This window comes from Falco rusticolus, chromosome 3 (assembly GCF_015220075.1).
Source record: "Falco rusticolus isolate bFalRus1 chromosome 3, bFalRus1.pri, whole genome shotgun sequence".
Taxonomy (NCBI): Eukaryota; Metazoa; Chordata; class Aves; order Falconiformes; family Falconidae; genus Falco; species Falco rusticolus.
Genome location: NC_051189.1, coordinates 48982656 through 48997208, shown reverse-complemented (window position 1 = coordinate 48997208; position 14553 = coordinate 48982656). Strand labels below are relative to the sequence as shown.

The window sequence follows — 14553 nt, the reverse complement described above, 5'->3', positions numbered from 1 at the left end:
ATAACACAGAACAGAATTTCTTGATTTCTTTAATATCTTCACTTCTTTAGCAACAAATTCCACATTTTCTAGGGATATATAACTTAAGGTCTTCGTGCAGTTAATACACATAGAGCATATTGAAAAGAAACAGCATGTAAAAACTCCCTTGAAATCCAAGGTTCAGTAATAGAGGAGACAAAAGGAAACCAGGCTCACTTCAAGGTGGAGATTTAATAATGTAACGGTTGTGAACAAATATTTATTCCATGCTTAGAAATTGAAATGCTGAACAAATAGCTACTAAAACATTAATATAAACTGTCAAGCATGTTTCATACAGTCTTACGTACTGTGGCTAGAAACAAACAAATGATGGTGGGTCATCCATCAGTAATAAGCAAATAAACTGTATTCTTTTAACATTCGATGTAACTTCAGTAATTGGTAAAAACAGTTATTTTATTAGGGCTGACTTCCTTGCTTTTTTCCTTTGTCTCATTTTTGTTTTTTTATCCTCTGTGTCCTCCCCTGTCTTTCCCTTTATGGTTAGAAAGCCATAGCAGTTGACAAAGGAAATTGCCTTGGACCATAATTCTTTTTAGTAAGACACTCTCCAGAGATTGGTAACACAGTAGAACTGAAGATGAACAAGACCTTAATCCTACTGAGCTCCCTACTGCTGCTATCAGTATGGACAAAGTGTCACTTTGCAAGAATGCAATTTTTCTCAATTAGGTATGAGACAAACAGCCAAATTAAGGTGTATCCCAGGTGCCTGAAGACCCAATTACTTTTATTCTTGAAAATAAGGACCTACAAGAAATCTGCTCTTGATTTAGATTGACTTGTAGGAGTATCACTTATTTTAGTCAGATGACAGACAACATTAGCTTGAAAGGTGTCCACTGAAATTTAGCATAATTCTGTAATATATATAAAGTATAAAAATTGCCTTAACAAGCTAAATAGAAGAAAGATTTAATCAGAGTATCAGGGGAAAAGGAGGCAGTGTTGGAAAAGTACAGCTACAGCTTTTTGAAGATGCAATGGAAAAGAGGACAAAGGGATTTGCTGAAACTAATATTTTAAAAGCGACCCCTGACATCCTCTTCTTAATAAAGATGGTTTCATTATTTACTCCATCATTTACAGGTGGTCTGAGATGTATCTGTCTAATCATTATAAAATACTGACAGACTCTTTCAGGTTTTTTCCAAACATCCTAATGAAGCCAAACTTCTTTTGCTATTACATAATAAAACTTGTATGATTCATGTCAATTGAAAATATCAAAAAAACCTGCATTTGGTGATGTGCATTGACAGGTGAAATAATGCCATTGCAATATGTGGTACAAACACTATTTCACAAGTTCATTAAGTGTAAATGGTCTCTTTACAAGAGCAGAATTGGTCCGCAGTGCATGATCCAATGTAGAAGAGGTAAGACTTTATAAATTGAAGGTGGTCCATCATTGAAGCAATAGGACACAAATTAATTCTGTTCTGGTTGGAGACTCATGTTGACAAAATACAGCTTTTCTTTCCTAGTGCCAAATGCAAAATACCCTGTATATCCTTTCTAAACCATATAGCTATCACAGAGTCATGGACTAGTCAGACACCCATATTTCTATGTATAGTAAAAATACAGAGACACCTGTTTATTCTGTTTGGTAATCCAGTCTTTGTCTAAAGTAGATCAAGCTCCTTGACCTGAAACAAAAAAACCAAACCAACCAACCAAACAAACAAACAAAAAAACCCACCCCAACTCTAACCAATGCTCCCAATCATATCCTAAACTAAGATAACTGTGATGCATTCCCACTTTTCTGATGCCATTATCTAGATGGGAAGTGATTTTGTTTGATGGGGTCTCATCAACATTTACTCCAGGATTCTGAAATAATGGGAATGAGTAGCAAACTGACATATGATATGAATTTGAAAATATTTTCTAATGTTCCTTGCAGAACAGGTATTCTAGATTTAGCACTAGTGCTAAGAATAGAAGCAATATAATTTTCTTCACTTATGTGACTGTGGGGAACATCAGCAAACTATTACAGGTACTGAAGTCAATAGCTTTTCTTCCATGTGCCATTTATGTATTACATTTCTGTCTCATCTATAAAATAAAAATAATCAGGCAGAGAGAATCCTTGCGTAATTATAGCAAAATAACACTAGCAGAAGATAATAGGTAGCAGTTTGGTTATAAAGAGTAGAACAAATGAGCCCTAGATGATTACTCATAAATAAAATATTTCTCATTAAAAAGTATTGGTGGAGAATCTTGGTCCCAGACATGTCAAAGGAAAAAAAAAAATCTATTCATTTCAGTGAAGACAGGATTTTGCTTTTTCATGATTTCTTATTACAATAACTTAATAGCATCTCAAGAGAAGTTTTAAATCTAATTTGGCAACTTGTCTGCACTGTTTGTTTGCATTGCATTCTGGTATTCTTTGAAGTTAATTTTATTAAATGGTATAAAATATAAAAAGCAGCCTAAGTGATCTATGAATAATAATTTGGAAAATGATTTCTATCTTGGTGGTTTTCAATGTTATGCATAATACACACATTATTATTCAATGAGATTGTCTTCTTACAGTGCATTTCTCAAAACATGGATTAACTATGTCAGATTTTCCATTACCACACTAGATGTATGCAAATTGTGAAGCTGGTGGTATTTTCAGTATATGCTGCTACCTTGGTCCCCAGTTTCTAAATTAGACTGCTTGCTGTTATTCACAAGTTCTGTCTCTACTCATGAATTGAGAGTTCCCTTTTAAAGGCAGTAAGTAGTGCATACTGAGTTCTCAACTTGGTCTTCCATCAAGGCACCATAAGGTTGAGTGCCTCTACTTGAGAAGTGTCTCAGGGTCCTCACAAGTAGCTGATGCCAGCACCTACCACAGAACCTTTTTTAACGTTGCAATTTGTACTTTAAAAGGACTTGCCGCCTGGTCTACCTGTCAAATCTGTCTTAGGGTAAATGAAAATTTGCTGCTTCCTAAAAATGCTATATATAGCCTTGTAAAATATTCTCAGTGATGCAGGTTATGCACAGTTACTGAGGATTATACAAGAAAAGCTCTTAAGGAGAACAGGTTACTTTTATTAACTAAAAGAAGCCCTATCATTATATATTACAGAGTTTTGAGCTCATTAACACTGTATCTTCAAACAAGTACTTCTGCTTATATTTTATATTTCATAAAAACTTATTTAGAAATTATTTATATGACATAAGTTTAGTTTTTCAGAAATTTGAGGAAAAGCCAACATGTTTTACAAATATACTTACTGCTTAGAAACCAATCTATACATACATATAAATTTGTACAAAATTATATCAACCTATGTTAACTCTGATGCAAGCATTCAACAAACGATTCTGAGAAACTGTGATGTTCAAAAACATGGATAAAAAGCATTCAATTGGCTTTGACAGTGGTATAGATCAGTATCCCCAAGGGTTCCTATTCCTAATACAGAATTACCCTTTAAAATTAGAATTCAGAAGTCCCCACAGGGAGCACTGTGACACTGAAGTCAGCCCATAAGAACATGAAAGATACTAATATGTGAAACTCTCTCTCATGCATTTATGTCACTGCTGTAGCTACACATCTCTGTGAAACTGGGTGCTTAGGTGAGTAGATTTTGCTTCTCTTTTCTATTTTGGCACTCTGAGGTAGTAATTGAAAATGGATAGGTCTGGTCCCTGTTCACTGCTTATGCATTCTGCAGTAACGAAAGGAAAAACCTCCACCCAGAACATATGAAATCACAAGAGGATGTAACCCAGGGATCCTCAAGTACTGTGTTTTAAGAGAGAGATCTGACTGCTAGTTACAGCATTCTGCATCATCTTGTACATCTGCTACACATGCAAAACATGCAGTTCTGGCTACACAGGGCAGCACTTCAGTAAATGGGTCTTCCTGGGCATATGCTTAACTAATTCACCCAATCTTCAGTATCTAGAATTTGGACATATGGTTTAAGCTAGTTGTTACACTTTTGATGTAGTGTGGTACATTGAGGTGTAGACGCATCCAGAGTGCATCGGAGTGAACCAGTATTTCAAACCAAGATGAAGGAACTGTTATTCAGAAGTTCTCTAGAACAAAAGAAGTAGCCAGGATGACTAGCTTGAACGTTTGAAATACTTTGTATTGCTGACTTAGTAACTTAAAACTCACATTTCTCCACTCTAATTTTTGCAGAAAGAACTCTCCTTCATGTAGACATCTTTGGGAAAAAGTGTGCGCAATTTGTTGATCAATATCATTGCATGCATTGTCAATGGCATTTTTATTCCTTACACTTTAGATGGAAAGTTTTTTAATAGTCTCTGAAGTGTGCTGTTGAACTGTCAGTTCTAAGAACTTGTTTCATATCCTTATGGAAGAGGTGCAGTCTTGTTGGGATTAATCTCAAGAAGAATTTCATGCCCTCCATGCTATAAATCTGATTTTGCAATGTACATAAGTAAGAGCCATTGCTATGTAGGGCTCTTGGAAACCAATTTTATACGTAAACTGGAGTGTGTTCTTGAATCATGCCTGTGGTTTGGTGTGGCATTCTCGTTCCTCTGAGTGGGAATGAAGTGAGTGGCAAAAGTGCATGGGAAATGCTGAAGCACTACAGTTTTGCATGTCCTTCATCTTCACTCAAACTTAATGTGGTTGGGAATAAGGCCAGATACCCTGGGACTTTGCATGCCCCTGTAAGGGTCCTTCTTACTACTGCACCTCTCTCTTGCTTCTTTTATTGTTGTTCTCCTGAGACAGGTAGACCATCAATGCCCTTTACATTTCTCATCTAGGAAACTACGTGCTTATATAGATTTGCTGTTCCTGTAGAAAGGCAATGGTCTTGACCTTCTGACAAGATTTGTTGAGTTACATAGGTCTGTAAAAAAGGAGTTTACAACATAGGTAGGATGTATAACCACCTGAATGGTATACTGGGCTGTTTTGGTTTGTTTTTTTTAACTTACTATCTACAGGGTGTAAGTAAACGTTATTGATCAAACAAGGTGGAAGTAATTGCACACAGAGATGAGGGTAGCTATTCTATTTTCTGTAGCACAGATTGGTGGGCCCAGGAAGACAGCATTTGAAACAAATATGATATCGTTCCACAAAAATCGCCAAATTCCTCTAGTTTTTCTGAAAGATAATGTCTTTAACACTGTTTATGGTAGATGGGAGCTCACATATCATACAAAAACAGAGAATGAAAGTGGTGCTGAGAATTGGGATTTTTTATCTGGGGCAAATACAAAGAGAGAATTTTAGGGAAAATAATTCTAGCACTTGCTTTGTGTAATGTATGCAGTTAAGATACTTTCCTTTTGGCTGGTTTGGGTTTTTTCCCCCTCAAGTTACTAAGATAAACACAGCTAATTTTCTTTAGCTTAGTGCAGGTTAGAGATTTGTGTTAGTCATTAACATAAAGAGATCAACACATCCTGAAGCAAAGGGACCTGCATAGATTTAGGACAGTTAAAAATTTGGCCTCCCTTATATTCTGTTTAATTTAAAGTAGATACTAAATCATTCATCAATAAAGACAAAGGGCACAGATGGAAGTATCGTCCTACACCACTGAGAGGAAGTAATTTACAAACCCTTAGAAAAAAAGAATGGAGTAGCACATCTTGCCTTAAATTCGTGTTGTCCCATGCATGTGAAATTAGTGTCTCCTCAAAGTAACAGCACAATATGAATGAGGGTGACCTTATAATTTTGTGAAATACTACTGAATTCACAATGAAAAAATGTTAGTGCTTCAAAATATTGGGGCGGGGGTGTGTGTGGGGAATCTTTAAATGAGGTTAAAAAGACATAAAATATAAAATTGCTCTTTTCCACTTTTAAGGAAAGTAATTTGAAATGTATTTTTTCTACATAAATCCACATTAGATATAAAAAGAAAAATGTTTTTCTAGCCAGCTGTAAATTTCATTAATTGCGTGTTTATTCTATAATCTGTCTTTTTTTTTTTTTTTTCCAACAAGACACAATGTAATTCATAATATAATTACTTGAAAGGCCACTGATATGCTTGGAATTAATGATCTGCTAAAATTCCTGATTAGAGCTTTCATAGGTAAACTCAAAATAATTTCTCGTTACAGGGTTTCCTTTTGTTACTTTATCACTTAGAAATAGATAATTTTTTAAATTTTATAAGTCCCATTTATGTTGATACAGCTAGATTTTTTTTAATGTGAATTAAAACAGACAACTTCTTTGAGAAGTAATCACTTCAGATGGAGTAGGGACTCCACAGATCATCAGTAGAAAAAAAAAAACTTTGTTTTTTTGGCATAAGAATGAATGTACTAACCTTTGGGGTTTTTTTCTCAGGATTAAATACAGATAAAGGAATTTCAGAGCAAATTTTACAAAATGTAGTCTGACTGATCATCAGACACTGCCAAAGTATCCATGTGATCCAAGGGACATCAGACCACAAAACATTAAATTGATTGAATTATGTACCATAGCAGGGTTAAAAATTCCTTCAAAAGGACATCAGCTATTTTTAATACAATTTTCAATTACAACTATATTGAGTTGCTTGTGTATGTTTTTTTATGGTTTGTTATTTTTTTCTCTCTAGGCTGTACTTTGGAGGTACAAGTTTTCTCAGCTTAAAGGTTCTTCAGATGATGGGAAGAGCAAAATCAAATTTTTGTTCCAAAACCAAGATACTAAACAAATTGAAGCAAAGGTAAAACCAATACATTTTTTGTTTTATAAAGGCAATGTACATTAAAAGCAGTTATCAAAGCATCTAGGGGAACAGACATGTGAATTAAACTAAATTTCTTAGAAATATTAGTTTAATGCAAAAAGTCAAAGAATGCAAAGAAAACCAAATAAATTCCAGGAAAAGAAAACTTAATCAGTTGCTTGGTTTTTTGCTAATTTAAAGTCTTCTGAGGTTGTAATTACATTACAAAATAATAATAATAAAAAAAAAAAACCAGGGCTTGCTCTTTATAGTTTTAGGCATATTTGCCAACTCTCCTCCATCATTTTGATAAAGCTGGCTGAGAGCTTGAATGCCCTGTTTTTCACCCTGTACTTGTATCAAGAAGGAATGGTGCAAAATACATTCTTCAGTCAACATACAGACAAAACCCAACATCTACAAATCTTGGTTTATTCTCAGAGCAAAAAAATGCGGATTAAAAAGATATTCCCTTACAAGACTGAAGTTGTGTGTCTGCGTCTAATTCAAAATCAGAAAAGTTGTGTTTTCAGTTATGCTTTTGAGTCAAGAGTTGATCTATGAAAACAGTAACCCTGAGGGATTTATGCTTAGTTTGATTTATGTCTTTGGAGAATAGGTCATTTACTGTTCCGGGAGTGTGAGGACACATGATCTCCCAGGATCTTTGGCGACTGGAACTGCCTTAGAGTGTGGATTGAAAATACTTTGTCTACAATCCCAATTTTTGTGTAAACCTAAAGACTATTTTCTTGCCCATCTTTAAAAATTGTGTTGGAAGCGTATACCTTTTTTCCTGACCGTGTCAGAGAGAAAATTGCTGAATGAATACAACAATACAGTTCCATGAGCAAAAAGGAAATGGTTAAATATTTTTCTCTCTAAAAGGGCTAAATACACACAGCATAATAAAGTATGTAAATAAAAAATGCCTTTTATCAGGGGCAGTTGTGAGTTTAAATGTAAGTAGCTACATTAAGCAGCTATTTTTTCCTTCTTGCATAACTCTTTATGTTTGGTATTAATTATTCTCTACCTAACAGCTATTTAATTGATTTTGAATGTTTTACTCAATACAGTAAAGGTATGTAAAAGCTCCCATTAATGTGGTGGACCGTGGCTTTCAGTACCTTCATGTCCTGCTACATCTCAAAGATAAATATTTTCTTACTTCCAGTTTCCTTCAGAAATTGTTTTAATTGTACAGAATTTCTTCTCATCTCTAGTAAGAAAACGTAACAGCCCAATGTCATGAGGATGATTTTCTTCTAAACAAATAATTGGGAACCTTTATCATGCTGCTAAGTACAGCTGAAGAATTAAATTCGTCATTATTTTTCTAATATCTGTTCGCTATTGCCATTATGTTAACACAACATATGATTTTAGGACTAAAGAAATTTTGTAGGAAACCAAGGGGACAGTGTTTCTTTTCTTTTTTTTTCAGTAAAACTAGAATATATTTTTAATTCTTAATTAAATAATAAATAAAAATTAAAAGTATGACATGTTGATTTTGAAGAAGAAAATATGTTTCATCTAAATGTATTTATGTTTTAAATTAAATCTGCCATGCAAACCACTTTATAAGCCTTAGAGATATATCCTGGTACCTTTATCGTATCTATTGTTATTCCTACTCAAACTCAATGGAACTTTATTTCTAGGAAATTTCATCTTTCTACCTTTTATCAAGGCAGAAATGATACCTTCTACCTTATGAAGGCAAAATATTATACAAACTTCCTAATATGCTTATTAATGTGCTGTCATGTTGCCTGGATGCTTCTCTTTATTAGAAATTCAAACTTCTACGGTGATCAATTTGGGAATAAAAATCTGTTACTTTTAATTTATTTTCTTGGTGATCAAAGCATTCCATTTATATCATGATCAAAAAACGTCAGATCATATTGTCTTTGGAAGGTGCCATGGCATTTGTAGTGAGCACTTTATACATTCTAATTTGATTACATATGAAGTATGTTGCTTAGTCTAAGAAATATAATTAAATGTGGCTATATACCGAACGTGAGGATTCTTGGGTCATATTTTTTTCAACTTTGGTTAGTTTAAAATTCTATGGATAGGCCCCATCGGTGTCCTTCAGACTTTTCATGGATTTAAAGCACTATTCAGTGTAAGAAGAGGTGGAACAATCTAGCCTCTAATTTGCGGACTTTACTGGCATTACAGACTTAGAGGTATAGCTATTTGGGGAACTCTTGAGTCATTAGGAAATGTTAATCAGATTTTCAGAAATGCTTGTACTGCCAGGTTTCATGCATACTGTATGCAGGCTTCATTTGGAATCAGATGATGGGAATTTTGTAAAACATCTGTTAAAGGTTGTGATGAATATTCATGGGCACAGCTATCATCACCTGTTAAATGAAGCTCTGGGCTTCAGGTGGCCTGGAGAGCCACTGTTCTAAGGGGAAATACAGTGTAATATTTTCTTTACGTAAAGGTAACGCACAGGGAATAACCAGAATATAGTAAAATGAGAGCTCACAACTGAGAACAAATCCAAAAATCTGAGGGCCCATTGCACCAACATATTAGGGCTCTTCATTTCTGCATTCCCTAGCGGTAGTGTGGAAGCAGGGCATGGCAAGTAACTGATACAACTTAAGACAGTCGCTAGAACTGAGAGTGTTTTTTTCCCTGTCATCATTAACACTGATACACTCCATGCAGAACTCACTATGGCATATGCATACCTGATCTGAGACTCCTGCTTTTCTTGCCTTCAAGATCATTTTTCCTCCAACTGTGAATTTCAGCTATGGCACTGATGGAATGTGTTAATGTAGTTCATGCACTATAATTCAGTTACTCCCTGCAAATGTGAGGTAATCTGGCCAGAGGGGTTTTTTTGTTGTTGTTCTTGTTTGGCTTTTATTTTTTTAAATAATATTGCTTTCATCATGGTTGACAGCCAGCTGCATATGAGCTGGCAGTGAGCCCAGGTGGCCAAGAAGGCCAACAGCATCCTGTATTTTATCAGAAATAGTGTGGCCAGCAGGACTGGGGCAGTGACCGTCCCCCTGCACTGGGCACTGGTGAGGCTGCACCTCGAACACTGTGTTCAGGTTTGGGCCCCTCACTGCGAGGGGGACACTGAGGGGCTGGAGCGTGTCCAGAGATGGGCAGCGGGGCTGGTGAAGGGGCTGGAGCACAAGGCTTATGAGGAACAGCTGAGGGAACAGGGGTCGTTTAGCCCAGAGAAGAGAGGGCTTGGGGGGTACCGTATTGCTCTCTACAGCTGCCTGACAGAAGGTTGTAGCCAGGTGGTTGTTGGTCTTTTCTCCCAAGTGACAAGCAATAGAACGAGAGGAAATGGCCTCAAGTTGCACCAGGGGAGGTTTGGGTTGGATATTTGGAAAAACTTCTTGACTGAAAGGGTTGTCAAGCATTGGAACAGGCTGCCCAGGGAGGTGGCACCATACCTGGAGGTATTTAAAAGATGCGTAGGTGTGGCACTGAGGGACATGGTTTACTGGTGGACTTGGCAGTGCTAGGCCTACAGTTGGACTTGATCTCAAAAGTATTTTCCAAACTAAATGATTCTATGATTGTATATAATTCCTTCCTGTGAAAATATGAGTTATCAAAATCCAAATGCTTCCTGTGTTCCTTTATTTACAAATTTTGTGTATCTCAAGCTATTCCAGATGTGTGTTGATTATGGGACGATGTGTTATTATCTGCAATAATATCCTTTAGTTTTGGAACACTTAATTCATTAACTAGAGAATTAATAGTGTCAGAGTGCTTAGCTTTTGAATTTTGATCCAAAATTTAGATAAATTTGTTATTATTGTAGAAATACCTTCAGACTTTTAGATGGACATTGCTTGGAAAAAATAATCCCACAACAGAATTTTAAATTTTAGTCATACGGTCTTCATAGTTGTCCAGCACCTTCTCTGTGTTCTGGTGGAATATACAGAGATATCATTGTTAATGTTAGAAGAATCTAGGGAAAAATATTTTGGGAAAAAAATATTTGGGGAAAAAATGCAGAACTACATCCATTCATCAGTCAGATTTTTTTTTTTTTTGAGAAACACACTTGCCACCAGAGTTTATATTCCTTAGTGATAGAGAGTCCTTCACTGACACTGAATAACTGATATTTTTATAATGCTGTCAATTTTTTTTACAGTGTGCTTCATGCCTGACTTAACAGAATTCAAAATGGCATGTTTTGGATTTAGTTACAGTTTAACCAGGCATACTTCTTTTCAGATTTAAAGTAATTTAGAAATATTTAAACATTTGTACTGATGCTTTTGTTTGGCTTCTTTGTAGGTAATATCATGTTACTATGAAGTTATATACTGTAGTATAAAAGAAGTGTTTCCTCATAGATTTCAGCAATTCCAGTCTGAAAAATCTGAACAGTAATTACCAGAGGTCACACTAGTGGGTCTATGGCAGAGTTTCTGGATGCAAACACCTAACTTTGAAGGTCCCTAAGGCAAGGTCTAAGTGGTTTCTGAGAAGAAAACCACTTAGGGGCAACGCTAATCATCAATACCTCTCAGACATCCCAATCTGTATGTTATTTCCCAGCTGTCACTCAGCAGGAGATATTGCACAAGTTTGTGCAGTCAGACAGAATTTTTCTGACTGAGAGCTACAAAATGGAGCTGTCTACTTGGCAGAACATGGAGCCTATGTATTGCTCTCCTTCATTCATACAGAGCTGTTGGGGTTGGGTTGAAAAAAACCAAGCACAGATGGGCAAAACTTTCTCCTCATCTGTAAGACACAAAGGAATTCACTTAGGCACCTCCTTATCTATTTACCTATATATTTGCCTATTTGTTTAGCTATAGTTTAATGATTCATTGGTGTCTCTCCAGTATCACAGCAGCTTCCAGAGGCTAATACAGTCTCAAGACTGTAACAAACTCATTGTGCTATACTCTTCAGTTTTACCTGGCTAAGTAAAATGAAGCATATGTTAAAGCTATGAGAGATCCTGTTTTGAGATATATGTGTGCGCTCCCAAACATAGGAATATGTAATGTATATAAAAATCAGCATCAGCGTTGTTTTTCTTATTACATGTGATTTCCATTTGAATTTTGCAAGTAAATGCATCAGTTAGTAATTTCTGCGAAATGAGAGTGTCTGTGCCTTGTAAAACATATATATAACTCAAAAGCTCCACTTCGGCCTGTGCTTTCACCTTTCGCAATGTGCAGGGCTTTTTCGCAGCTCGACACTTTTGTCAGAAAAACTCAGGCAAGGTCGCATAGCTGTGCTGCATCAGGTTAGCTTTTGTTCACAGACTAGCTGAAACCCTAAGCTGAGTGTTACAAAACTGAAATGAATGCAAAAGTCAGCACATCAGGATGAAGATCTAGTCAATTGTCTTTGACTATTTGAATATAGAGAACAGAAGAGCGCAGAAATATGATATCAGCAAAAAAAGAACTGTAGCTTCAAGGACTTAGCATTAATAGTTATTAATTAATTAATACTACCTTAATGATAATTAATGCCAATTAATTTTTACTTGAAATTATCTTGTATAGAAATCTAATATAAAGACAAATACCCTGAGTTAGTGCTGTTGTAATGTGAACAAAATGCTCACTTTCAAGTGTTGCAAGGTGTCTTGATGGATGCTTGCACCATTTTCCAGACTTAAATTTCTGCTCATTTCAAGTATATTGTCCAAAATATAATTTTTAATTAATCCTCGTTCTTAGCCTTGAGGGGTTTTCTGTGAGCATCACAGTGCTCTTCAGATTTAGAAGATCATCTTTAAAGGGATTTAAGTATACATCCTTAGGACTTTTAAGAGTGCTTGCTCAATTGTAGTGACTGCCTTCTGAGTTGAGATTTCTGACCTGTGTAGGTTTGTGTGATTCAGTTTTTAGTTTCCTCATGTCTTGCACATGGATTATCTTTATTATCTATTTTAGATCAGATTTTGCAATAATATTTAGTATATATATGACATGTAACACCACGTTTGACGAAAGAACAAATCTCTTATCTGCAACTTATATATAGATGAAAGAGAAAATATTTTTCTATCCATATCATGAATACTTACAGTCTTACAATTGCTTGGTTCTGTAGATGTATTCTTTATGTAGTTGTGTGATTAATATAATGCAATAAGAGTTGGGGTTTGTATTTTTTTTTCTCTGGGGGCAATTCCTGTTTTCTCTTTTCATCCATGTCAATCCAGACATTCTTTGTGAAAGGTTACTAAAATTCCCCTACACTTCTGGTCATAATCAGTGACTGCATCTTTCTCACATACCTTTCTGCCCACTTACATTGTCCTCAGCAGAAACTGTGAGTGTTCAGATTAATAATCTGGGGATGTCTGGTATAATGACAGCCATGTAGGGTGAGAGTAGCTTGATCAAGAGATAGTTTAGGAAGATAATGTGAAGACCAGAGGGTACACAGACATTCCTAGGACAGTAGGGTCTTAGGTGAGGTGTACAGGCAACAGGCAAAAGTAGTAAATTGTGTACTTGTGCACAGACAAGTGGGTGTACCTTAAGTATCGATTTCTTTGCCTTTTTTTGATTTCAGAGCATTTGCTTTTTCCTACTGGTAGTAACTTTAATGACTTCAGCTGCATATTTCTTCAGGTTTCTTAAGGTTTGCCTGTTTGTTTATTTGAAAATTCATCTGAAGCTGGGTGTGCAATACCTGCCTAGATGAAAGGGTATTCAGACAAGAGAAAGACTGACAACAAAGTATAGATGAAAACAACCAGGTGTGGCTAGGTATGCAGAAAAGCTTGTGGGCTCCCCTCCATCTGCTGGCAGTAGTGCAGCCCAGTGGACAGCTAAAAGGGCAAGTTCTCAGCAGAAGTGAGGGAATGTTTTGTCTGTTAAGCTTTCTTTTGATTAGGCTAATCTGCCAGAAAACTGTTGTTCCTGATAGATTTCATTCCCATCAATCAGACTCCTGTGAACTGAGTTGCTGCCATTAATCAGGTCTTTATGTACTCACTACAAACCAGTCAGCCTACTGTGCTTCACATTGCTTTAATTTCCAGTTAAGTATGCATGTCTACATTGAAATAGGAATAACGTTTCATGGGAAATAATAATAATCTAGCCTTTCCTGACTTCTTAGTGTTCACCTTTGCAGTCAAAGTAATTTCTGCATTGCGTCACTACTATCAATAATAGTAATCCAATGGGACCTTCAGAAGCTGTTCTGTTGCCTCACCCATTTTCCATGAAGGTCCATTGAGCAATGGATCTTCCCAATGTGTTACTGTTGCAGGAAGACCTGTGATAACTGTTAGTAATAATTGTACTAATACACTGAGTGAAAATTCAGTGTTTAGTAGCTGTAATTATGGAAGTAAGAACTTTCAGTTAGTAAGGTTACCTAACTGACTCAACTCTCAAACTGTAATATTTGTTTTAATAGGCTTAGCCTGTTCAGACATAGGGGGAAATGTAGTCTTTCTACAGATAACACATGGAATTGATATTATAAATTTTTTACTGTTCTGCTAAATATTTATTCTCTCATCTTAAGCTTCAGTTTTACTTTTATAGTACCAGAAGGATAATTTATATCATATTAATAAAAAGGAGTTAACTGAAAGGCAAATTAATTTGAATGAGTGACAATTCTTATTCTGAAATAGCTTCCATAATTCCTTGTTTCCTCATCTTTTAATTTCCATTTTTTTCTATCTATGATAAATTTTCTTATTTTGAAATTTGAGGGAGGAAAGAACCTTTGGCATAGTGACAAAATCACCCTTCTCATGGCATTTAAAAATGAGAATGTCTCTAAACAG

The 14553-nt window shown here is 35.7% G+C and overlaps 1 protein-coding gene across 3 annotated transcripts in view; it reads left to right on the top strand.

Annotated features, from left to right (window-relative positions):
- The window catches only part of SNTG1 (syntrophin gamma 1), a 358445-nt gene that overhangs the window by 336157 nt on the left and 7735 nt on the right, over positions 1–14553 (top strand). For all 3 annotated transcript variants that reach the window (XM_037381799.1, XM_037381800.1, XM_037381801.1), the window contains one exon: positions 6633–6743. In XM_037381799.1, the coding sequence (XP_037237696.1) occupies positions 6633–6743 (111 nt within the window). The remainder of the gene's footprint in view (positions 1–6632; positions 6744–14553) is intronic.